We start from the raw sequence: 26,644 nt of genomic DNA on the forward strand, positions 1-26,644 counted from the left end.
GCATTATCACTCCAAAAGCAATGATAATGCCCGGCCTGCTTCTTGCTTTTCGCTCACACACCTCAACTCTGGCTTTTGTCTTTCTAACTACCAGACCGTTGAGGAGTGGGGCCCACCCATTTCACCTCTTGCAGAGAGCCACTTCCTTTGTTACGTTAACAACCCATACTTAGTGGGCCATTACCAAGAAGCTGGCTTGGCTATTCCAGCTATTGGATCCTTGTTGGATCTAGGAATTGGAAGGGACTTGGGCACACAGCCAACCCGTTCCAAACTCACAACTCTATGAACAGCCAGCAGCAGAACTTGCAGTGGGATGGAGACACTCTCCTGACACCTGGATAGGAATGGGGATGGGGTGAGTCAGCAGCAAATTGGGGGCCAGATGGTTGCACCAGTGAGACTTGCCACTGCCACTCTGGTGCTTCTTCTGGTGCAACCTCACAACTCCTAACCCAACAGCCACCCCAGCCTAATCCTGTCCAGCAGCAGTGATGTCAGGATTTCACCCCACCACATGCACAGCTGAGCAGCTGCCAAGGAAGTAATGGTGGCAGAAGCAACTACATAGGCTGCCGGGGCGTTAGGTGACAATGGTGACAATTGGACACAGCAAAGAAGGGCAGCAGCTCTCTTAGTGCTAGTCATCTGCTCAGAAGTGCAGGAGCAGAAGCTGACTAAATTCAAGTTTCCTTCCCTTCACCAACTACTTCATCATTATTATTTTTGGCATTTTTGAAAAAAATCGTGCTCTCTCCGATGAGCATTAATCCTAGCAAACACCTCTGTGATTCTTACCTGAGAAATGTTTGCTGGCAAGCGGAGTCTGTGGGAGATGCCAGTAACTCAGCTAAATATCTAAAACCAGCCATGAAATAATGATTTACGGAGTTGCTTGCATGATGTAAAAAGGCCCTGTGGCACCCTTTTAGGAATCTGATGCAAACAGAAGGGTATTTGTTTCGACAAATTCAAACAAATTTCTCAGCAGCGCAGCCACCGTACACACAAAAAGAAACTAGCTGTCCTCTCTCCAAAAAATCTTGGCTTCCTCTTGTCAGCTTCTTGCCTTTTCTCTCTCATCTGCCAGATACTGTGTTCCTCTCATTTTGTGCAATATTGCTTGAACATCTCTCTCTCTCTCTCTCTCTCTCTCTCTCTCTCTCACACACACACACACACACACACACACACACACCAGGCTCTTTCTAGACTTTTCAGAGGCAGCTGTTTCCTTGAGAGGTTACTTGAGTTACCCACAAGCTAGCCTCACACAGAATGCTGTCGGTATTCTCATGGCATCTTTGAATGTTCTCTGGCAGTGGCCACTATTGATGACAAGCCAGTGCAGTTGCCGTGTATACTATTCCTGTACAGGATTGTGACTTGATGATGGCAAGGTTCTGGAGAGACTCACCTGCTCTACACTGGAAAGGCCTTTTAAACATCACTTAGCTGCATTGGTGCATTCCTTTTGTTTGGGGAACATCATCATTATTTTAGTTGGTTAGTTATCAAAGTTTATACAGTGGTACCTCGGGTTAAGTACTTAATTCATTCCAGAGGTCCATTCTTAACCTGAAACTGTTCTTAACCTGAAGCACCACTTTAGCTAATGGGGCCTCCTGCTGTTGCTGCGCTGCCGGAGCATGATTTCTGTTCTCATCCTGAAGCAAAGTTCTTAACCTGAGGTACTATTTCTGGGTTAGCGGAGTCTGTAACCTGAAGCATATGTAACCTGAAGCATATGTAACCTGAGGTACCACTGTATACCACTTGATTGTAAAAGAAAAACTCTAATAATATTATTATATTCTTCAAAAGAATAAAAAAATCAGAAGACTATAAAATAAAACACTGAAATTATCTATAAAAACAGATTAAAACAGTGGTGTTTTTGTAAAGATTAAAATCCACACCAGCTTTGGTTTTGATTACTATCAGGCATCCAAGCAAAATACTGCTTCAGATGAAACACAGTCCACAGGCAACAGCCCTGGTCATTTCAGTAAAGTTTTGAGAGTCTTATTCCAGTTATTCCAGTCTTTCTTCCATGGCTGGAGAACTTGTGGGTTTCTGAAGTGCCATCTTGCATCAGCCCTAGCCATCATGGCTCATAGTCAGATTCTCAATCCTTGCTTATGTGAAAAGATGAATTTCAGACAAACTGCCCCCCCCAATGTAAATAACGAAAGCATTGTTTTCCCAAAGTGCTTTGATTTTGCAAAGGTTTTGTGGCATTTGGTCTTAACTTGAACCAACACATCGATCTCTTTCTATTTTTACTATACTGTATTTTCCTTTGTTGGGCAGCGTGAGTATAGGAAATATGCAGGAAGAAAGCAAATCAAAACTTGTCTAGAGAACTTGTTTGTGTAATCTGCAGAAGAATTAGCAGCATTTTGCTGTGCCAAACTCTGCTTTTGTTCCAGGTTTCTGTAAATCCAGTTGCCTGCTGGATTTCTTTCAGACTGTACACAGACAAAATGGATGGTCTGTATTGCTTGGTCTGAGCACAAAGAAAACGGATGGTCAGCATTGTGTGGTCAGAACACAGACTGAAGAAGTGCATTTCCCCAACACTTGTGATTTCACAAAAAAAGCACTTTGTGCTCTTGACAGACTATTCAGACAACCTGTTTGCCATGTGAACTCTTATAAAACTCTTTCCTGTGTAGGTGTCTCTCTTTATTATTTGGCAAATGGCTTTTTGTATGGATCTGCCCACATGGACCTTTGTAAAAGAAAACCCTCAAAGCAGTTTTGAATCAAGGAGTGTATAAATGAGAAGAAATAAAATAAATGAGTTTTCTCTGACACAGCAGGAATCTCTGCAAATGCATTTTGGATTTAGTGACTAAACTGGCCAGAGCATCAAGAAACGTTACCTCAGCACCATCTATGCACAAAAGGGAGATATTTATCTTGTGAACCTCTCTGAAATCTTTTAATGAAGGGTGGTATATAAATCTAATAAATAAATGAAAAAGAAAAATATTGGCATGTTTCAGGAGACCCTTCTAAATGAGTGGAGATCCACCCCACCTCCCAACAGCCCAATGAGGGCTGAGTGTGCTCAGGGGCACAGAATGCTGATTGGAAGTCTTGGCGGGGCAGGGGAGACACAGCCAATGACGGGAGAGGAAAAGGATTCCTATACAGGCAGGGCAAAAATTTGTTGAAGGTCCCACTTGTACCATTCAAATGTGAAAGGTATTTTTTTTAATTAAAAAAATGTATATGATAACCCTGATATTATTTGCTTATGTATTGGATGGCTTGGGCTACATGCATTTTTTTTAGTCTCAGTCAAGTATGTCCCCTTATTTAGCTTACTCTCATAATTGTAGTCTCCTTGCAAATCTTTTCCATTCTGAATTCAGATGATGCTTCAGCTCCTGCACTGGAGACTCAGCCCCAAGGTGATGAAGAAGGTGAGCATTTCTGGAAATGGGATGGGGAGACTACGGAAACAATGGCTAAGATATACCATTTGCTCACAGTATTATGTCACAGAAAAGATGCCTATTTTTTGTGTTTCTAGGAGATACCCTAGAAGAACATAGCCCTTTTACATGTTTGATGAAAGTAACTTTCTGCATGCAGTGAAGTGGAATCTTTCATGGAGAACTGGGCTGTCAGCAGCTACTAGCCACAGTGGTTGTGTTCTTCCTCCACTGTTAAAAGGCAATGCGCCTCAGTCTCTGGGAATCCAAGTAGGGAGAGTGTTGTTGAAACTTGGGTCCTGCCTGTTTTTGGCTACTGTGAGAACACGGTGCTGGACTAGATGGGCCTTTGGCCTGACCCAGCAAGGCTTTTCTTCTCTTTGTATGCTATCAGTGAAAGTTTATGCTACAATACATGCACTTTTAGCCTTTAAGGCGGTACAAGAATTTTTGTTGGTCTCCAAAGCTCACATAGCTCAATAAGGAACTGTGATGGACCTCGTAAGCACAGCAGGGTTTATGACTGAAGAATATGAACTGCACTGACTATCCCATTAAATCTTCAGTTTATAGTGTCATTTAATATGGACATGATTTCTATTCATAACATGCACTTCATCTCCTCTTAAATATCACTATTCAACCTTTTCTAAACTTGTTTCTCAATAAGAAATCAGCCTTGCTGTGTTTATTAGGTTACTTAATATTTTCTTGCAATAAATCTAGTCTGTCATCACTTATGTTTTCCATTATAATGATCTCATTTTGTTCTTAATTTTCTAGATATAGCTTCGCGTTACCCTACATTATGGACTGAGCAAGTAAAGAGCCGACAGAATAAGACCAATAAAAATTCTGGTAAGATGATAGAGCATAATTATTTTGATGCAGTTAAGAAAGCTAAAATTAAAACAGAGTCTTAGCTAAGTTTCATACTTAGATATTACCCCCTCCCCCTTATAATCCTTTCAAGTTAACCAGGATCTCATTTTTGTAGCTTTCCTTCTTCTTTAACACTTGGTGAAGGACATGAATGGCTACCACAGGTTACCACAGGGATTGACCCTTCATTTCCACCACTCCCCAGCTTGGTACTCATATTTGTTATCAAACAGGTGGCCACTTATGTGTCCCCCCCAAAAAAAGGAAATTCATCACCAAACCAAAGGGAGAAATGGGGTACAGATTTGCATAAAATTTGCATATGATTATTCTAATTTAAATTGAAATACAATATATCTCACTGTACTAGAATAGACTGTGACCATGTGACCCATATGCCTGCTCAGTCTGCTGTAAAGATGTTGATGGTTGATGGGCAACTTCACAGCTGATGCTTTCTCTTATTAGGGTTCTTTAAACTGGGCAACTCTTCAAACAGAGATGCCTTCAAATAAAGGATTCTTCTGTGAAAGATAGAGAAACAGAATACAGTCCTTTGCAAAGTATGAGTACGGGTGGGTTGAGGAAGCCAAAAATTATTCTGCAGGTTGCGTTTTGATCTGAAGAGAATTCATTTGAGGCAGGCATTGATGAGCCCCCAAAGACTGTATATGAGCCAGCCTCTGAATAAGGTCACATGTATCTCTGAGCTTCAGCAGCGATTGAAAAGGTATTGTGATGGGTGCACAGAAGCAGGAAAAGGATGTTGCCATTGAGTGGGTTAGAATGACACTATGCCTTTACCAGTAAGACCTGCAGAACAACTGTGGAGGCAGCTGTAGCCAAGTGCTTAGCTTCTCTTTGGCTACACACACGCAGCTTGGGCTGCATACCTGAAAATTTACAAAAAAAATTATTCTGAACTTGGGGAGAAATTCAGTTGGGTTCACATTTTTACACCCCCTTTCCCAATTTGCACAAAAAAAATCAACTGTACCCCGTAATTTGCACTTCTCTCACCTTTGTGGAGCAATTCTCTATCCGAAAATTGGGTGCAGAAGTTCATGTAGTAGGTGAAACTGCCTATAAAGTGAAAAAGAAAGACAAAAATGCATGACCTTAGGATAAATGGGGAAAATTGAGAGAAAGTAAAATGGGCAGATTTGTCTAGCCCTCTTGTGAGCATAGAACTTCCATTGCTGAAGCACATCATTTAAGATGGTGATGGTGCGGAGCATTTCTCCATTCTGGAATATCCTCTAATGCCATCTTTTTTTAATTCCCCTTTTCTTGGCACAGAGAGTCAGAAAGAGAATACAAAAGGACTGTTTAGACAACGTGTAATTGGTGTATTGGAAATTTAGATTGTTATTTTTCTGACTGATATGCAAGGGAACACAGCATCCTTGAGAGAGTAAAACAAAATGAAACAAAGCCTAGAAATGCTTCATTTTAAGTGGTATTTATTTCATTTTTATTGCACTGGAGATTAGTTAGGGCCAAAAGCAAAGGAGTTATTGTGTTTGGAACCAACTTTACTTATTCAAGAGTCTCACGTGTGCAAATGCAAGAGACCACAAACGAAAACAAAATTGCAACCAGCATTCACCCTAGTGTAGCACTTTGTGGGCTGTAAAAGCCGGCCTAACAGTCCAATCCTATTAATTGTTGTATAGAGCAGAGCAGTTCCTAGGATCTGGCAGGAATGTCTCAGTTTCTATCTGGGGCACAATAGATGTACTTGATCCAGCCAGGGGGGAAGGCTGTTCCAGTCCTATTGCTGGCATAACTGTTTGCCAGTGCGTTCTCAGCGTAAAGGCTTAAAACATTTGAGGGGTGAGGAGAAGTGAAGAGAGGTCAGGGCCACCAGTAATCTGGAAGAAATGTCCGGAGATCACAAATGCAGGTGGAAAAAGAAAGAAACTCTCAGGTGCATCAGGAAGTAATTTATTAGACTTAACAGAGCAGCACAGCTGCATGTTTGGACTCCCCTTGGGGGCGTGGCTGTGGAATCTGTCATGATGAGCTCCTGCACTTTAACATTTGTCACCGGACCCAACATGTTTTGACAGAGGGCTTCTTCAAGGGCACTGTGAATACATTCCCTTGAAAAGAGGGAGTGCAAAAAGTACAGTGGTTTGGCTGTATCTGCAGTTTTGGTCACCTCCATGTCGTCTATTTAAAGGACCAAAGAATCATGAGAACTGTAGGTTGCTAAGGATGCTGGGAATTGTACCTCTGTGAGGGACAAACTACCATTCCCAGGATCCTTTGGGGGAAGCTGTGTCCTTTAAATGCATGGTGTGGATGTGACCCTCATCTCACAGCACCCTTGAAGACCTTTGTTGAAAAGCACTATAAGTTACTTCCCTGGGCACCTGAAGATCCCTCTTTTCTTTTCCCTCATAAAAACTCTGCTATCTGGCAAGAAGAAAGCTACCCAGCCAGCCCGGAGCCAACATTTTTGTTGCTGTCCCGGAGTATGGAGGAGGGTGAGAGACAAGTGTGTTCTCCCTTCACTAACTTTTCTCATGGTAGTCCATTCTCTGTCCCCTATTAGTTAAAGGAGTAACTGTACCTCACCGAGTTGTTAAGATAATGAAGAAAGGTTCTTGAGGTGTTTCTGAGGACAAAGAAATACTCAGCTGTTTTTACAATTGCAGCCTTTTCTCTTGTCTCTAATAGAGCAAAGACATCCTATTGTTTCATACAGGACATAGGAAACTTGTTCAAGTAGCCACATCAAACATCATAGACATCCAGTTTTGAAAGGTTGTGTATTTTTATTCAGAAATATCAGAGCTGTCACAATACAATATACAATACAATATTTATTTACGGCTATTAGCCCATAAAGTATGTACAAACATAAAAACACAGAGACATAAAAACCGATATATCCGACAACAGAAGGTGAACACCACGATGCAAGGGTGGGTCCTTGAGCAGAGCCAAATGACAGCTTGGGGCCAGGAGAGCTCCAAGGGACGGTTCACAGAAAAAGAAAAACTGAAGACGAGATCTGACATGCACTCTCATCATAACAGTCCGATTAGTTTTGGTGTTTTTGTTGTTTTTTGGTGGTTTTTGTGTGTGAGATAACCGCATTCAGGAATCTCGCCACCTGCAGAGTTACAGAAGGATCTGTATCCTGCAAAAGCAGTGTGGCATGTAACTGAACAGGCCTGCCAACCAAGCGCAGTAAAGCAGGACCCAGGAATTTAGTCCTGGCTATGCTATGTAGGGGACAGTTGAACATTATATGTGGAAGAGATTCAACAGTTTTCCCGTCACACACGCATAGCGGAGACACCAAACCCTTGGAAAATCTGTGGCTCAGCAGGTTCGATGGAAAGACATTGAACCTTGCACGAATAAATGCGAGTCGGTGTGGTACTGATGAAAGAGATGACATGTATGATGGAAGGCCAAGTGGTGGGGTTATTCCGTGATACCTGGGGGAGCAGACACCCCCACCACTGGCGAGGTTGTGTTGATTTTCAATGTCTGCTAATCTTTGCTCAATAAGGCTTTTGGCTGAGCGTAAGTTCATCTTTAAGGAGTCCGCTGGGGAAATTCCGATGCTCAAAAGTTTGGCTTGGATTTTTCCTACCCACGGATTGACAAAGACGTCCCGCCAAAGGCACTGAAAAAGATAATGGTCGGGAAGCCTATGCCAGCTGGACAGCCAATAGCCAAAGACTCACTTCCAGATGACAGTCTCCAATGATGCAATCCTTAACTCCAGACGTATGGCTGCGTTGCTCACACACATGGGGAGTTGCAGAAGGCGACGGAGAAACTGATTCTGCAATGTCCCCAGCAATGTTAAATTGGACCCTGGGGCCCAAAGCGGGGCAGCATAACAGAGGGTGGAGACCACTTTTGCGTGGTATACCTTCAATGCAGAAGGGATGTGAGAGGCTCCGTCGGCCGCAAAAAATTGGAGTAGAGTATAAAGTATTGTTTTCCCTTTGTTTAGTAAATACTGTATCTGTGGCTTCCAGCTTAAATTGTAGTGAAAAAAGACTCCCAGGTATTTAAATTTGAAAACCTGTTCTAGTTGGACTCCATCTAACTTCCAGCTGTAAGTTTTCCGAGACCTGGTGAAGACCAGGACTTTAGATTTCCCATAATTAATTGTCAAATGGTTGAGTTTGCAATAAGCCGCAAAAATCTTTAGAGCTCTGCATAAACCGACTCTAGAGTAGGAAAGGATCGCTGCATCGTCGGCATATAGGAGCAAAGGGCAGCGAAAATCAGCTAGGCGGGGGGCATGAATGTTGGCTTGAGACTCATTCAGAAAGAGCTTCATATCGCTAATAAACAGGTTGAAGAGGAGTGGGGCCAAAATGCAGCCTTGGCGCACACCTCTATTTATTGGGACCTCGTTGGATAGGTTTCCCGCCGGTATGAGTCTCACTCTAGCCGACGACCCATGGTGTAATTGGGTTATAAGCCATAACAGCCTTCTATCTATGCCCCATCTCTCTAATTTCTACAGAGCTGTCACAGATTTGCCACCAGCAATGGAAAATCACAGTGGTAGTCAGTGTGAGGCCCTGAAACCATTCCCTTTTTGAAACCAACGAGATAACTGCAGGGAGACCACAGTGTTTCTGTGGAGGGAGAAGAGTAAGTTTGCCCCCCACCTTGCACCCAAGGTGACAGGGGTTTGGAAGCAGCAGATTGTCCACCTCTTCACTTCCTTCCCCAGTTAGAATTGTCCTCAAGGTCTCATTGTGTTCAGTCAGACTTACTTCCAGATCAGCGTGTGTAGGATTGCAGTCAAAGATACCTACTTACCTGGGGGTAAGTCCCATTGAACGCAGTGGGGCTTACTCCTGAGAAGATATGTATAGGGTGTTCCCATTTAAAAAGAAGAAGATATGTACGGGATGGCATCTTCTGTCTATGTCTTTTTCTTGGCCAGGTAGGCAGTGGTTCAGTTTGTGGGTTACTCTTGTTTGTTTTGTTCTTTGAAAGCCGGAACTGGTAAAATGAATTCTTTGTTCTTTATGTCTTCCTCTCCTTGCCTTTTCTGAGGGGAGATAAGCCTCCTCAGACCTCCCTGGAGCAACTTGTATATATTGCTTCTTTACACAGCCAGTCTGCTGGAATATATGTATGGCAGTATTCGCCCTATCTTCAAAAATCCCGTTTTACGAGCCTTTTCATTTATCCTTTAATTTTACATATTAGTTTGAAATACTTATAAGCTCTGGCTTCCAGCATCTCTAGCCTTCGCCTCCCACCAGGGCTAAAGACCCTCCCACCCTAAAACATTTTTTAAAAGTGCTCTGTTTAACATCTAAGAGATACCGTTTGTGTTCAGGATGTTCCACTATTTTATGGAACCTCTACTGTGGAAACATTGGCCGGCTTTCCCCGTTTTGCAAGGCTGGTCATTTTATTTTATAGCGTATGTTAATTTAATGCCAAAAAAGATAGCAATCTTCACTGTAGTATTTTTAATTACGTTATATGACTACTCTGCAACTCCAGAATGAAACTCCAGTCATTTTTTATTTTCATATGTAGGCTCTGCTTGTCCTCCATACTTTATTAAGAGCAACCAGGAAAGCATTATAAATCTGAGACTTGCATTTCAACAGTTGGAAGTACAGGAATGGCAAATGAATTAATTTACATGGATTTACATGGATTTATTCAGATATGATTGCATTTTTATATCATGTATCTTAGTGTAAACCAATGAGCTCTCTCATTTGTAAGATAACCTTGTACCTGCATAAAACTTACATGGTTTGCTTGAATAAAACACACCTAACTTCTAGCACAATCTTAACCATGTCTGCTTAGAAGTAAACCCTATTGAATTCAATGGTTACTTGCTCTGAGATAAGTTGGGTGAGGGTTGCAGTCCAAGTCATCAACTGCAGCCCTTCATGACAAAGTCTGACCTTGCCACAGCCATCCATGCCCTTTTGAGATCCAGATTAGACTACTGTACTATACTGTGCTGTCTGTGGGGCAGGCCTTGAAAACTGTCCCAAAACTGCAAATAGTGGGAAATATGGCAGTCAGGATGCTGACAGGTGCTAGGCATTTTGTCCCCATCACACCAGTTTTATATGATTTACTTTGTCTGCTAGTTTCTTTCTGAGCTCAGTTCAAGGTACTGTTGCTGATCTTCAAATTTCTAAATAACATGATACCTGAGGATTGCTTTCTTCTGTATGTTTCTCCTCAGTGGTAGACAGCATAATAATAATAATAATAATAATAATAATAATAATAATAATAACAATAATAATAATAATTTTATTTATACATACATACCCTGCCTATCTGACTGGGTTTCCCCAGCCACTCTGGGCAGCCCCCAACAGAAAATTAAAAACATGATAAAACATCAAATATAAAAACTTCCCTAAACAGGGTTGCCTTCAGATATTTTCTGAAAGTCAGATAGTTGTTTATTTCTTTGACATCTGATGGGAGAGCATTCCACAGGGTGGATGCCACTACAAAAAGGCCCTCTGCCTGGTTCCCTGTAGCTTCACTTCTCGCAATGAGGGAACCACCAGAAGGCTCTCGGAGCTGGACCACAGTGTCCGGGCTGAACAATGGGGGTGGAGACGCTCCTTCAGGTATACAGGACTGAGGCCATTTAGGGCTTTAAAGGTCAGCACCAACACTTTAAATTGTGCTCGGAAACGTACCGGGAGCCAATGTAGGTCTTTCAGGACAGGTGTTATATGGTCTCAGTGGTGGGGTGGAGGAACTCCATAACCTTCCAGTGGCTGAGTCACTGATGCTTATCAGGCAGGAGAGGTGGAGGTGTCAGGGAGGTCAACACAATGTAAATGTAATGGGAGAAGCACCAGATTGACTCCACCAGTGCAAACCCCCTCACCTTGAATACTAGGCAGACGTCATCCTTGTTGCATTTCAGTGCCTGCTAAGACCTTCCTCTTTCAACAAACCTTTTTAAGTCTGCACCTGTATTTGAATTGTTTTAAAGGTTTTTTTAAATTGTTTTAGCCATTGTTGCATATAAGTTTTTGAAATAAATAATTGCCCTCCATGTAGAGCTATCTCAACTGGTTGCTGGTAAAGCTGGGTAATGGAGCAAATCCCATTGACCTAAATGCGGCTTCTAAGTTGGCATGTATAGGATTGCACTGGGAGCAGGTTAGTTGCATGAACGAGTTTCAAGATACAAAACTGGCTCTGCGTGCCATGCGGTAGGGAAGCAGCAGAGTCAATACTCACTTGTTGAATAACTCGCGCCTGTTTGTTTGAAAGTTAACAGGGATGAATGATGCCCATTACAGTAATCACATATCACTTTGTTTATGGCCTTTAAATAAATCGTTTAATATAGCAACCCACCAAGGAGTCTTAAAGGGGACAGTGCAGATTTCATGAGGTTGAATCATTCTGGGTTTTCTTACACTGGTAGCAGCTTTCTCCTGATAATTATTTCCTGAAACCTATCTCAAAAAAGTCATGTGGTTTAGGAGAGGCATGTTCACCATGTTTCATTTTTCTTCTTCCAGATAATGGGGAGAACCTTCCATCTGCTCAAATAACAAAAAAGGGAGGAAAAGAAATGTCTAGGCAGAGCATCAGGGCTGAATTAATGTAAACTGTAATAAAAAATATTGCCTTATTAGGTGACTGAATGCCAGCACCACTGTTTCTTGAGACACTGCTTGTCTGAAGAAGTTAAACATTTAGAATCTGTTTTGTTTGAACCATCTTGCCAAAACATAGGCCTCAGGATTTTTCCTCCTTGTCACAAATGACTTTAGACATGTGGTGTGAGACTAACAGCAAGACAAGGTGAGGGCCAGAATCAACAAATATTTGTAGCAAGTATGCTAAAATGTATTGCAAAAAGAAGAAAGCCTAGGAAAACACGTTTGTTACAATACATGCCATAGCATCCAGCACAATGGATCAATTAGTGTTTATTTATTCAGCATGCTTTCCATTGGTATAAGTTGTTTTTGTGGCCAGAAAAACATGCACAATTGTCTGTGTTGCTTCCAAGTTAGATAATGGAATTGTATCAGATACTTGGACTGTGAGTGTAAAGGGAAGCAGATATACTTTGTATAATGGGATTTTACAAACAACAGCAACAACCCTTTGTTTTGCCTAGCTGCAGTTGGAGTGAAATAAGTAAAGATAGAAATAATCTAAGATTTAAATGAAGCCAGATCCTGTCCTGTTGTTTCCAAGATAAATAAATGTTGTTTATCTATAACAGAGGATGGCCAAACCTTGTTTCATGGGCTGCCTGCAGTTTGTGAGCATGACTCCCGGTCAATTCAAGAAAGCTGCTGGAAGTTAGTGAAGAAGCATGAGATTGGGGACTACAATACAGTAGAGATATATGCACTTGTCTCTTTCCACACCCAGTTCACAGCCACACCTTGGTTCCCCCCTTAAGTGTAAATGAAGACAGGAGTCCAGTTCAAATGTGTACAGGGAAATTGGAGTCATTTCCACTAATGGGCATGTGTGTGTGTTTGGGAGGTCTAAAATAGCCTAGGCTACAAAGTGCATTGGATTAGAATTTACTGAGCACATTTTAAAGTGTTGGTGCTGACCTTTAAAGCCCTTCATGGCCTCAGCCCAGTATACCTGAAGGAGTGTCTCTGCCCCCATCCTTCAGCCCGGACACTGAGGTCCAGCTCCGAGGGCCTTCTGGCGGTTCTCTCACTGCGAGGTGTGAAGTTACAGGGAACCGGGCAGAGGGCCTTTTTGGTAGTGGCGCCGGCCTGTGGAACGCCCTCCCATCAGATGTCAAGGATATAGACTACTATCTGACTTTTAGAAGACATCTGAAGGCAGCCCTGTTTAGGGAAGTTTTTAATGTTTGATGTTTTATCGCATTTTTAACAATCTGTTGGGAGCCGCCCAGAGTGACTGGGGAAACCCAGCCAGATGGGCAGGGTATTATTATTAATAATAATAATAATAATAATAATAATAATAATAATACCAGAAAAAGCCAGTTTATATACAGTACATAGGCTCTTTTAGACTTTCAACCCATGGGATGGGGGTGGGTTCAATGGCCATGAGCAAAGATGATTCTCCCCACCACCCCACAATAGTCTGAATAGTGCTTTGGTTTGAGAAATGTTGTGGATATGGTAAAATGAGGAAGTTGCTTCATCTTTTAGATGGGGAGGCCACTAGAGGAGGAAGTGTTTTCAGCTTAGTTTTTTGTTTCTTTTTGAATTGTGATGTCTTAAGAATGCTGACTGTTGTGACCCCCACAGTGCTTTGTTTTATATAAAAGTGGTATATAAAGAACATATCACTCAATCAACCAGTGGTCAAGAAAGGCAGTAAGCTGGAGAATTCCAAAATTCCCAGCCAGCTTGCCACCCTCCACCATATAATAGGCAGCTCCATAATATAATGAACCAGGGATCCTGCTGGCAAGGCCAGCTGTAGGAGGCTCCAGTTGTTTGAGACACTGTTGAAAGAGGAAGGCTTGTTGAGGTGAGAATTATGAACCACATTATTGCCATCTGGAGGGACACTTTTGCTCCACAGAGCCACTAAAGCAGAACAAAAGAACAAACAAACTCCAGAGCATTTGTGCTATATAGAAAGTTACAGGACTGTGATGCAGCAGCAAATGACACAGTATGTATCGATTGGAAACGAAGCAGTCTGTCTGCTCTATGCCTTTGACAGGTGCAGTATTGAAAGCAGGATTGCCTGTAACCACCCTGATGCCATCCTGAACACAAATCACAATGAACGGACAAAAGAAAGAGAGATGTCATAGCAGAGGGAGAGCTCCAAGGGAAAGGAAGGAGGCTGGGAGATGTGGGCCTCCTTGGCCATATGAAAATACTGGTACAAAGTTTTTAAGCTTAAGGATGTTGTTGGTCATAGGGATACATTCCTTTCAGAGTAGTTGCATCCATATATGTCATCACAGGATTTGGGCCAAAGTCACCGCCACCACAAAGACCTTCCTGGCTTCAAGAGGAAGTGTGAGGGTTTTTGTTTTTTAAAAAAAATTGATAGATCATGTGGAACATTGCCCAAAGTGTAGGAGAATGTTTCTTTCTTTCCCCACAATGGTTCCAGGGGAGGGTGGGGTAGAGATGTGTTTTTCATTCATGTCGCCCTTGTTTTGCTCGCAGGCTTATGGCAGAGCCAAGCCCTGGGCCTGCCTTTGCTGCGGGAGCCAAAATAAAAGCCGAGCCACTGGAGCTGACTATAAACAAATGAAAAGTAAATTTTGTGGAAGTATATTTTTTATAAAAAAATTGCTGGCGCTGTAAGGAAATAATCCTATGGTATTCTTATTGGCTCTTTTGCCTTCCTGGAGCATCCTTATTTCTGGATCTGGGTATGATGCCAGAACCAGCCACCCATTTCAGTTGAGGTTTCAGCTTTTTGAAATTAATTTTCTTGCTTCTTCAGGAAAGACAATTCTGTGCAATTTGGGTAAATAAATCCCTGTGCAGAGAGGGCCAGCAGAAGGGTGGTGCACCGACTTGTTCTTTCAAAGTAAGGCTGAAATCAGGTTGTTTTTTCCCCCTGAGAGCCTGAAGAAAAGGCTGAAAACTGACTTGATAAATAGTGTCTCTGATAGAACAAACAAAAGCCACCGTGACTCAGAAGAAACTTCTTTTGATAATGGAGGTCACCATTGCATTTGTTTTATGTTATAGACCACCACTCCAGGCCCACAAGTGAAGCCACCTTAACTCCCTGCATGGAAGGGGTTCCCTAACAACTCTCAGCACCCTTCGCAAACTACAGCTCCCAGGATTCTTTGCAAGGAACCCATGATTGTTTAAAGTGGTCTAAGAGTGCTTGAAATGTACAGTGTGGATACGCTCAACAGCAGGCGTGCCCAACTCTATAGAGACTGTGATCTACTCCCAGTATAATAAAACTGGCAGTGATCTACCCATTGCCATTGCCCATAGGGAGACCAGGGTACCAGAGTTGTTGAGCTTTTTGGGGGAGGGTTGCATTAAATCACTCACCCAACAATCCGCACCCCTCCCTTCTTCCCCCACTCTACTGCAGATGAAGGGGATAAAACTTTTAACAGCACTGCCAACGGCGCTGATGGGATATAGCGCCAGGGGTGGGGCGTGTCATGATTGCTCAGGAGAAACTGGGTGATCTCTTCTCTAACTCCTGCGATCAACCTGGAGAACGCTGCCGATCTACCTGTCGATCGCGGTCGACCAGTTGGACATTGCTGCTCTACAGTATCGCCCCACCATTAAGAACATAAGAGGAGCCCTGTGAGATCAGGCTAAAGGCCCACTTAGTCAAACCACCTGTTCTCACATCAGCCAACTAGAAGTCTGTGGGAAGCCCATAAGCAGGTCATGAACACAACAGCACTCCCTCTCCATTTGTGATTCCCATCAACTGTTATTCAGAGAGTTACTGCTTCTGACACCAACAGCCACTGGTGGCCTTATCTGCGATGAATTTGTCCAATTTCCTTTTAAAGCCATCCAGGTTGGTGGCCATCACTACTTCCTTTGATTATTTAATTTCTATACCACTAAATATATAAAAATATCTTTATAAGCAGTGTACAAAAAACAACAGAAAACTTAAACAAAATATTACGCAGTTACATTAATACAAAGTTTTACTAATATATATAAAGAGATATCAATTCATTTTCCTTCTGACATGCCCTTACTTCAATAAGAACTTGCTTATTTGTTTTATATCTAAAATCAATTTAAACATGGAAATATGTGGACTTTGGACTTGAAATATATCATGTATAATCCTTGAAAATGGAACATTCAAGCAGATTATTTTTTAAAAAAATCTGAATTCTTGAAATGTTTTTAAAATTAAATAATATTTTTTTAAAAAATTGCAAGAGTCTAACTCAGTAAACAGCTTGTCCAGAAGAGTTATGCCGAAGCCACTTGTAACTTCTGGTTAGATAAGTTAGTTTTATGCAGAATGCCGTCTTCTAGAATGGAAAGCATCCCATCTGCAATCCCATCTGAAAAAAATATTGAACTGTGCCAGAAACTTTTGCTGTGTAGAGTGACGGAAGTGCTACAGTAGATTGCACTGCAGTTGATGCTTCTTGGCACTTCTGCCAGTAAAGTAACTAAGGCCAGATTTCTCAACCTTGTGGCCATAAATCTAAATAGTTACTCGGTCAGAATGACCAATTGAAATGATCAAGAGAAACCCCAAATATTTGCATTCACTTCTACCACAGAATTCAGCTCAATTTTAATCACAAGCAGCTGATTGACAATCCTCCACCCAACACTCTACAGAAGTTACCCTTCATGTGTTCCAAGAATGTGGGGGGGCACACAAATGCATACACTGCCCCTCCACTTTATCATTCCCACCAGCTCCACCCCTAGATCTTTCCGTATTGGTTGGAAAATCTGGAGATGGGATCTATGTGTTTTGGGTTCACCATGTGCAGGCTTGTCTATGCAACTGGGAGCCAGAATGATCAAGCAGTGAATGTACAGTGGTACCTCTGGTTACGAACTTAATTCGTTCTGGAGGTCCGTTCTTAACCAGAAATCGTTCTTAACCTGAGGGACCACTTTAGCTAATGGGGCCTCCCACTGCCACCACACAATTTCTGTTCTCATCCTGGGGCAAAGTTCTTAACCCAAGGTACTACTCCCAGGTTAGTGGAGTCTGTAACCCGAAGTGTTTGTAACCCGAGGTGTTTGTAACCCAAGGTACCACCGTATATTAACTTCTGTATAGGTCTACTTTAAAGGAAAGATCTTTAGAAGTTTGGAGGCCTAGGACATACCGATAGAATTTCTTCTTGCTATAGTTGATTTCCTAACCATCAGTTATGGTCATGCTTATCAGATATGGTCAATGACACAATGACAAGTTCCACACAAAGTCACATTCCTTGTCTGGACAGTGTGGCTTCCAAAGGGAAACTCATTTTCTCATTTATATTTCCTGCTTGGTGTTAAATATCAGCAGCTGTTGTCAGTATCAATAGATGATGATTTTCATGCATTCTTAGTAAATACAAGGCTTGCTTCGGCTGGTGCTTGATGTGGCATGTCTTAGAAAACAAAGCCAATTCTGTCAATGCCAAAGCCTCTGTGAGGGTTTAAGTTCGGGTAATATTTGTTTCAAACAATTATCCACTAAGAATTCTGTGCACCTTTAGGCAGAGGTGAGTTCGACTATGTTCATTCAGGCTTTCTCTTGGGTAAGTATGAGTAACACTGTAGACACAGTCACATTTTGAAAAGTGTATAGAGACCATGCAAAAAAATAAAAAATCCATCTTTTAAGGTCTAGTAACACTTGAAAATGAAACATATTATCAATGGAGAGAATGCTATTCTTTCATAAAATTGAAATTGTAAGTCTGTGCAGCTGTGATTCATTTACTATTACATAGAAATAGATAATATAGATGTGTGTGTATTTATATATTCATTCTCTGTGCTGGCATCCCATTTATGGAATGCCCTCCTCTTTGAGATAGGGCTGCTGCCAGAACTCCTGAGCCAGCAAAAGAGATATAAAAATAAACACATAAATGCAACACACATGCACAGGCCATTGTAGAGTTTTAGTACTGGGCCAGTTGCTAGGTCAGTTTATATCATATTGGTTTGATTTTATATTGGCTGATGATGTTACCGTTTTAGCTGCCCTGTTTTATGACTCATTAAACTTTTCTGAAAATTTCAATTAAAAAATAAACCAAACCAGACAGATACTAAGGGTAAGTTATTAACGTAACCAGGTTAAGACAGCCCAACAACTATACACAATGATAATCTTAATACTTTTTTTCTGTTTTAGATCTTCTTTACAGGGTTTTCTTTGCAAAGTTTTTCTTTACAGGGTTTAGTGAGGAAGATTCAACTCAAAAGGTCCACAGTTTATATTGAGGCAGGCATTATCTTTTATACTTGTACAGTCACTAACACTTTCCATATTTTCTAAAACAGGTCTTTTTAGAAAGGGACCTATTTTAGAAAATCCATGCTTTCTAGGCACAGGGGAAAGGCACTTTGAGTGTGCTCAGTGGTTCTTAGCTTCTGTAACATGCATATTCTAAAACCAAGTCGAAAACTGAAAACAGTTTCCGGGGACTGAGCCCTGGTGAATGTTCACCTACATTACATTTTGCTGTGTGTGTGTACACAAAATGGTATATACAAAATAGTAGAACTAAGCCTGTAAAAGAATCAACCATACTAATATATTTATTTATTGTTAATCATGTCGGTTTATAAATACACCGACAGTTCATGTAGAGGACTTAAGAAATACTGTGGTGAACCTTAATCTAGATGAAGAACCTTTGATAAAAAGAGATGCTATCATGAAAAATACAGTTTTCTAATGCTTGCTTCAATAAAGCCGCTTTTCTTAAAAAAAGGAAATTTTGCGGAAATTAAGGGTGACAGACGAGTGGAAAAGAAAAGAAAAGAGAGACTTTAACATTCCCAGAGTTGTGTGAACAGGTTGCATAGCTCTGGTAAAAGTTAATCTAATTTACTTTCAATGATTGTGGCTTAAGTGGCAAATTTCTGATGACACGGTATAGAAGAAGTTTATATTGAGTCTGTTTTTTTAAAAAATAACCTAATTCAAAACTGTGCTAAATATAGATATGGCAAGATGTTACAGAAAGATAAGATTGTGACTGCATTCCTGATGAACCAGAAGTAAACATGTGTTTGGAGTATTCCGTTTCTAGTATGCATTTTCTTCAAAATGCACTTCCAAAAGGCCAACTCCTATAAACAGCATGATAGTCCCATAGGAAACCGCAGAGCTAAATGATTGCATCTGCTAGATGCAGCTTCTTTTACTCAGCTGAGCTAGAAAGCATATGCAAATGAAGGGAGGCTGGAGCCCTGAGAATTTTGTTAGGCCACAAGAATGTACCTAAATTCCAAGAGTGCTAAATTTCCAACAAGCAGCTGTACGTTAGGCATTCCCTGCAAGCTCAAACACAGAAAAGCTCCTGGGTCTCTGATTCTCATGTTTTGATTCACAATAGTCAACATGGGTATAGGAAAGTACCTTCCAGGCTTGAACTGAAATTTCCGATAAAGAGGTCCATGCAATTTCAGTCAATTCTTTGCTCATCTGACCCCTTGTGCTCCATCCTACACCATTCAGGGGAACCAGTTTCTTGACACCCCCAGAGAGACTTTAGGAGGTGCAGGAGAAGGAAGTATAGGAAACCTTAACTTTTGTGTGCATTTTTGTAGTTATGTACTTTGAACTTTGTACATAAGTCAACATATACTATAGAATCCAAGCCATAGCCTTTTTTAGGGGAGCAGCAAAAGGGACTCTATTTTATAATGCCTTACAAATATATGGAGAACAAAGGTTTTTTATGTCACTTTCCATTATGTACATCAAGGGTAATAAACCCTTTTCAGCCAGAGGGTTATATTCCAGTGGTGGGCAGAGCCAGAGGCCAAAAATGGGCAACACAAATACAGTGGTACCTCAGATTACATATGCTTCAGGTTACATATGCTTCAGGTTACACACTCTGCTAAAGACTCTCCTCCCTGGAAGAGAGGGGAGTGGTTGTGGGCAGGAGCCCGAGCTCCGCCCCTGGCCGGGGGCCTTAGCCCCCGCCCCTCCTCACCTGGCTGGCGCCCACGCCCACCGAAGGCAACCAACCAGGTGTCTCCGGGGGCGTGTTTAGCAGCTTAATGCTGCGGCTCCATCTCCGCCTCCTCCTCAGTCGTCGTCCCGCAGCGAGTCACCCACCCTCCACTCCCATTTAGCTCAGGGTCTAGGTTTTTTGGCCTTGCTATGGACCTTAGGTTGGTCACCCCGGTTGTCTGGGGGGCCTGGTAGGAATTTTTCCATTTGGCATTAGGCTTTTTGGTTTTTTCGCCTACCTCGTGGCAATCGTCACAACTTTTGTGGTATTGGTGGGTAGGTTAGGCATTGGATTCATGTGTGTCAAGGGCTAGGTGTGGCCATCGCCTATGCTATCTACCGTGGGTTATTCCGTTAAAGGAATCTGGCGGTCGTGTATTCCGTCCGATGCCTGCTTGGCGGGAGGCCATGGCACGACCCTCGGTGACATCAGGGGGTGAGCCTATAGTTGGATTAGCATCAACAGGCTCCACCTACTGTTGAATAAACCCACCTCCTATAGTCATCCAATGCCTAAGCCAATACCTTTTCACTGCTGTAATCAATAAAGTTGTGGCCTTTCCTTGCCCATTAACCTTATATCACGTGTCCTTGTGTGTTTATTTCACATAGCGGGGGTCGGGCCCTCGATCCACAACCCAGAAATAGTGCTTCAGGTTAATAACTTTGCTTCAGGATAAGAACAGAAATTGGGCTCTGGCGGTGCGGCAGCACTAGGAGGCCCCATTATCCAAAGTGGTGCTTCAGGTTAAGAACAGTTTCAGGTTAAGTACGGACCTCCGGAACGAATTAAGTACTTAACCTGAGGTACCACTGTAATGTAAACTTGACCTGTAGACTGTAGGCTAGTTTCTACACCCACTTATGCAACCCTTTCTATCCAGGCTAGCAAGAGGCCCCATCAGAGGCCATATCCAACTGAGCAAAAACATTCAAGGAGGGTGTGAAGCAGGTGAAACACTTTCATGGTCCAAACCTAGGCCAGTGACAGGTCTGGCCTCAGGAGAGTTCTGAGGGCCAGAGAGAGAGGTTTGGAGGCCATATTTGTCCCCTCGGCCTGTTCCCACCTCTGGTGTATATGCACAAATGCAATATATTTTACCATCAATGCCAAATGCCAAGTCTTATGAACCAATCTTTCATGGTTGGTAAAACCCAAAGACATTGTTTGGAACCTGACAGAAGAATTCTGCCTGCTGCAGCTTGTACGGTCCCTGCTGCCTGCAGCACGTGCTAACTCTCAGGGGGCAATGGAACCCAAATAGCCAGTGGCAGCTGATTCCCACGGGGCCTGGTAGGGCAGAAAGTGGGATGAGCAAGGAAAAATATAGCAAGGACCATTGATGTGTGAAGCCAACTAATTATAGTTGTGTCCCCATCTGGAAGGGGAAACTGACAGCTGTGCTCTTGACTGGTTATAAGACGGAAAGCAGGTAGAACAGGATGAGGTTGGTGGGACAGTGCCCCATTGATGCTAATGGACTAGCCTTCCCCAAAATAGGGCTGTTTGTGAGGCAAAACGTAGAACTAGATTGTCTATCTATCTTCTGAGAGATGCACTAACCATTTTCTTACTTTGCTTAGTTGAGCATTTGCTTTAAGTGGGAAGTTTGGGAAGTTTAGGATGCTAAGCTGAAATTACTTGAAATGGAAGGGTCACAGTGAAGAACTACAGTTTTGTGATATTTGTGAACCAAATTTAACCACCAGTTTCTTCTAACAAGCCTACAGGGAATTTTTCTTTTTCTTAAATGCTGGACATACTTAGATTACTTCACAGTGGTTGACATGTCTCACTTTGCAGGACTTGTTTTTTGTTTTTTTAAAGTCACTGGTGTCTTGTTACTGGGTTTCTGTGGAGCAACTGCATTGAATGTCAAAGCTTAATTAAAGCTCTGGAAAGTAGCCTTTTCAAATTGTCCATTCATGGCTCATTATGTTAATGAGAAAAGGAGAACTATCAGCAAGGGGGTGTTATTGATAATGTTTGTCGTGTGCATGTTCCTGGGATTTAGGCAACTGGGAGGAAATATGTATATGGCAGTTGGATATGTTAAAGGTTGGTACATGTGCCCTTGTAATTTTCTGCATTATTATGATTATAATGACTTATTGGTCACTTGCTACCTAAGAAGTTCTCCAAGCGACCTACATTTTAAAACAAAAAGAGAGTTATATTACACCATAAAGGAAAAAGAAAGAAGAAAAGTCCAATGTATGTATGTATGTATGTATGTATGTATGTATGTATGTATTAAATGTATATCCTGCTCTTCCTCCCAAAGGAATGAAAGGCACAAATAAAACATTAAGATCTTTATAATTCAAAAGAACCCTTCCCAACAGCAACATAAAGCTTTGGCAGCATATTAGCAATACAATTAATCAACTCAGTCCATCAAAGGGCTGGGGAAGGGAAACATATTTTACCTGAGGCCAAAAAGATGTCCGTGAAGCTGCCAGGCAGACCTCACTGGGGAGAGTGTTCTGCAGGTGGTGAGCCACAACTGGAAAGGCCTTTAGGTTAAGGTTACCAGACATCCCCGTTTCCCGGGGACAGTCCCTGGATTTACAAAGCAGTCCCCTGACAAAATCCATCTATTTAGTAGGAAGTTGAAAAGTGTTCCCGGATTCATTGAAAAAAAATCTGGTAACCTTACTTTAGGTTGTAAGCCTATACCCACTTAACTGGGAGTAAGTCCTATTGAACTAGGCAGGGCATACTTCTAAGCAGACTTGTGCAGAATCACGCTTATTGTAGAAGCTGCTAATCTCTAGGAATATGGGTGTTCAACATATGCAGTGAACCAAAGAGAAAACATTTATAACTCAAATGAAGACCTAGGTAAAGGTAAAGGGACCCCTGACCATTAGGTCCAGTCGTGACCGACTCTGGGTTTATGGCACTCATCTCACTCTATAGGCCGAGGGAACCGGCGTTTGTCCACAGACAGGTCCCGGTTCATGTGGCCAGCATGACTAAGCCACTTCTGCCAAACCAGAGCAGCGCACGGAAACGCCGTTTACCTTCCCGCCGGAGCGGTACCTATTTATCTACTTGCACTTTGACGTGCTTTCGAACTGCTAGGTTGGCAGGAGCTGGGACCGAGGAATGGGAGCTCACCCCATTGCGGGGATTCGAACCACCGACCTTCTGATCAGCAAGTCCTAGGCTCTGTGGTTTAACCCACAGCGCTACCCACGTCCCTTTCAAATGAAGACCTAGTCATCACAAAAAACTGACAAGGTGATGCACCTTAAATGAATTGCATTATTGTGAAATACCTTGCGATTTTTTAAAATGAAAGGTGGTGTGCAAATATTTTAAATAAATGAAGGGAGACTTTTGACTGAGCTCACCCTATCAGACTGCCAGTGAAGGTTCATGTGACTGGTGCCATATTTCCAGACTCTATTTTACTTTGGCTGCTTGGCTAATCTACCAGCTAGTTGATCAGTCTATAGGCGATTCCATAGCTTTATTGCTCTTTTCTTTCCAGCAGCGGCATCATGTGATCAAGAGCTTCAGTCGGCATTAGAAGAAGCTAAACAACCTCAGAAAGACAATGTGTTCATTCCAGAGTGTGCCAGTGGTGGTCTTTACAAGCCAGTGCAGTGTCACCCTTCCACGGGCTACTGCTGGTGTGTTCTTGTTGATACAGGACGCCCCATACCTGGTACATCAACAAGGTAAGGGATTTTGGAGGGAGATGATCATTGGCATTTATTCCATGTTCTATTTCCTAGGGAACAGAGATAAATTGGAGAAGGGGAGGTAAGTGTGAATAGTATGGCAGATCATATGACACTCATTTATGTGAACCCATGTATAGCATGCTATATTGAGAAGCAATCATGTTAAATAACTATTATGTTCATTGTTGTTGTTGTTTAGTCGTTTAGTCATGTCCAGCTCTTCGTGACCCCATAGACCAGAGCATGCCAGTCACTCACTTCCACTGCCTCCTGCAGTTTGGTCAAACTCCTGTTGGTAGCTTCTATAACACTGTCCAACCATCTCGTCCTCTGCCGTCCCCTTCTCCTTGTGCCCTCAATCTTTCCCAGTATCAGGGTCTTTTCCAGGGAATCTTCTCTTCTCATGAGGTGGCCAAAGTATTGGAGCCTCAGTTTCAGGATTTATCCTTCCAGTGAGCACTCAGGGCTGGTTTCCTTAAGAATGGATAGGTTTGATCTTCTTGCAGTCCATGGGACTCTCAAGAGTCTCCTCCAGCACCATAATTCAAAATGTTCATACAACTGCCAATTTAATTGCCTTACAATAAAATGTCAAGAGGCATTCTTATGCTGCTATCCTACATACTTGGGTGTAATTTCCATTAAGCTCAATGGGGCTTACTTATGAGTAGGCATGTATAGAATTGCACAGTTAAAGTGACAGTAACATCGCACAATATAGACTAAATAATGGTAATACAAAACAGCATCCTAACAATTCAATACACATCCAAAATACGATGATCCCAAATTTAATTGGTGCATTCAGTTTTTCACCTTAAACTAAATCTTAACCTTGCAATCTAGACTTTTGAAAAATGTTGAAATGCAACATAGAAGTGTGTGTATATAAAATTTTGATTGCACCAACAATACCTTGATTGGTAAGAGGTGAAGACTGAGGGTAACAATCATGATCCATTAAAAACAATGGAAAAATTGTTGCTGACTTTGGTACAATGTAGATTGCATTCTTATTGCCCAACTGTGGATTTTGATTGCAGCATCATTCTTTCCGTTGATCTCCTTCATTAATTACTACCTTTTTCATCGATTTCCCTCTTACTTCAAATGGAAAAGTGGCAGCTGTGATTACATCTTGATATTGCAATAATGTAATAACATGAGGCCCTCCCAACACATATATTAATGTCAGACCCTTGTGCTGTGGCAATGCAAAACTATGCTTGGACATTAGTAAAAAGCTCAGTTTACTTATGGACTCTGTGTATGGCCTTGGGCCAGTCACCATCTCTCAACTTCAGCCCCCTACTGTGAAATTGAAACAACATTCGCGAACCTCACAGAGTTAACACAAGAAGCTACAAGACTGTAAAGCAATCTGAGTAGGAAAAAAGTGGCCTGTAAATGATAAAATAAGATTATAAAGCACTTTGGGTAGCAAAATGTGGCATATATATGAGCAAATGCAATCACTTGCTGTCTGGTAGTAAAGGAAAGAAAAATCAGACCTGCCAGGATCCCTGTAAGAAAAGAAATATAACCTCAGAAACATTTCCATTATTTCCCAGAAACAGTCCCCTCAGCCCATTTTCACATGATTAACTTCAATGGAGCAACAGTGCTGGAAGCAGTAGAAAGAAGAAATGTATTTTTAACATGTTGTTAAATAGTAAGTTGAAGTTCATGAATTTCAGCAGAGCCAGAAATGCGGGGAAGAGTTGTGGGCCATGTTTAGCAGATGCAGGCAAGCAAAGTATCGCTTTCCAAAGGAAACAATGTGGGCCTAGGCTTCTTTAGGAATGCTTGTATGGAAGCCCACCAAAAGCCAAGGCAGCATGTTTCACTTGATGCAAGCACAAGTGGTTTAAAAGACCGATCTTTTTCTTCTTCCTATACAAAACAATGTTTTTGAGAGAATCAGTTTTAGAAGGCCAGAATAGGCATTCATTGTTCAAAATGAATTTCAAACTCTCAGTTGGAGGTGGACTTTATTGCTGCTTGGTAGAGCGCATACTTTGGATGCGAAAGACTCTGAAGTTCAGTTCCTGCCATCACCAGAAAGGGCTACAAAAATATCCCTGGGAAATCGCTGCTCATCATTGTAGTCCCTACAGAGCAAGATGGGCCCAATGGTCTGACCTGAGATAAAGCAGTTTTTCCCTGAAAGTTGTCATTTCTTTCTGCAGGTGAAAGCCTACACTCATGACTGAAATATGAAGAGTGTTGTGTACCTCAAAACTATTTTTTGAAAGCTTTGAGGTACTACAAAACTCTTTGGCAGCTTTGTTGAAACAGATTATATGACAACCCCTCTGGAATTTTATCTCATGACTGAGCAGCAGTCCTTTGAAGCTCTGAAACTGGTAGGGTCTGGGCCATGGATGTTTCCATTGTCAGAGAGGGAGAGCCAATGTAGCCCGTGGGCCCTCGGACACCCTCACATGGGTCATAGGACTGTAGTCTTAAACTTTAGGGTTGCCATATTTCCGACTGCCGTATTCTGGGAAATTCCAGACATATGGCAATGCTGTGAACTTTGAATTTAAAAGGTAGCTCTTTCGTTGCCATATGTTTTCATTTTCTAGGCCCCAAGTGGCTGGGGAAGCCCAGCCAGATGGGTGGGGAATAAATAATAAATTATTATTATTATTATTATTATTATTATTATTATTATTAGCCTCCTCTCCCCCCCCTTCACATCTCTTCATGGGATGTTTGTCTTCTGTAGCCTTTGCACTCTTGTCTGAATTTTGATTACATCAGCTTTACTTTCTAAAAAATTATAGTCTTCCGCCCTCCAGGTTGGGAGAGCTACCGTTATAAATACTGCAGTCTGTACTCTTCCTACAACTGCTGGTGCAGCCACCATTATCCCTATTTACAAAGAGAATGCATAGCAGGATCTGAAGGTGCAGGATGGGGCTCAATAGCAGATGCTAAGGCCTGAGCATTGCTTGGATGGGAGCCGT

At 42.0% G+C, this 26,644-nt stretch overlaps 1 protein-coding gene across 2 annotated transcripts in view; it reads left to right on the plus strand.

Annotated features, from left to right (window-relative positions):
• Positions 1 to 26,644, plus strand: part of SMOC2 (SPARC related modular calcium binding 2) — a 131,075-nt gene that overhangs the window by 66,940 nt on the left and 37,491 nt on the right. The window contains exons 6-8 of one of the 2 annotated variants that reach the window (XM_053382425.1): positions 3,351 to 3,434; positions 4,230 to 4,304; positions 23,477 to 23,666. In XM_053382425.1, the coding sequence (XP_053238400.1) occupies positions 3,351 to 3,434; positions 4,230 to 4,304; positions 23,477 to 23,666 (349 nt within the window). The remainder of the gene's footprint in view (positions 1 to 3,350; positions 3,435 to 4,229; positions 4,305 to 23,476; positions 23,667 to 26,644) is intronic. The other variant, XM_053382426.1, reaches the window with a different exon arrangement.

The sequence above is a fragment of the Podarcis raffonei genome, chromosome 3, assembly GCF_027172205.1.
Source record: "Podarcis raffonei isolate rPodRaf1 chromosome 3, rPodRaf1.pri, whole genome shotgun sequence".
Classification (NCBI taxonomy): domain Eukaryota; kingdom Metazoa; phylum Chordata; class Lepidosauria; order Squamata; family Lacertidae; genus Podarcis; species Podarcis raffonei.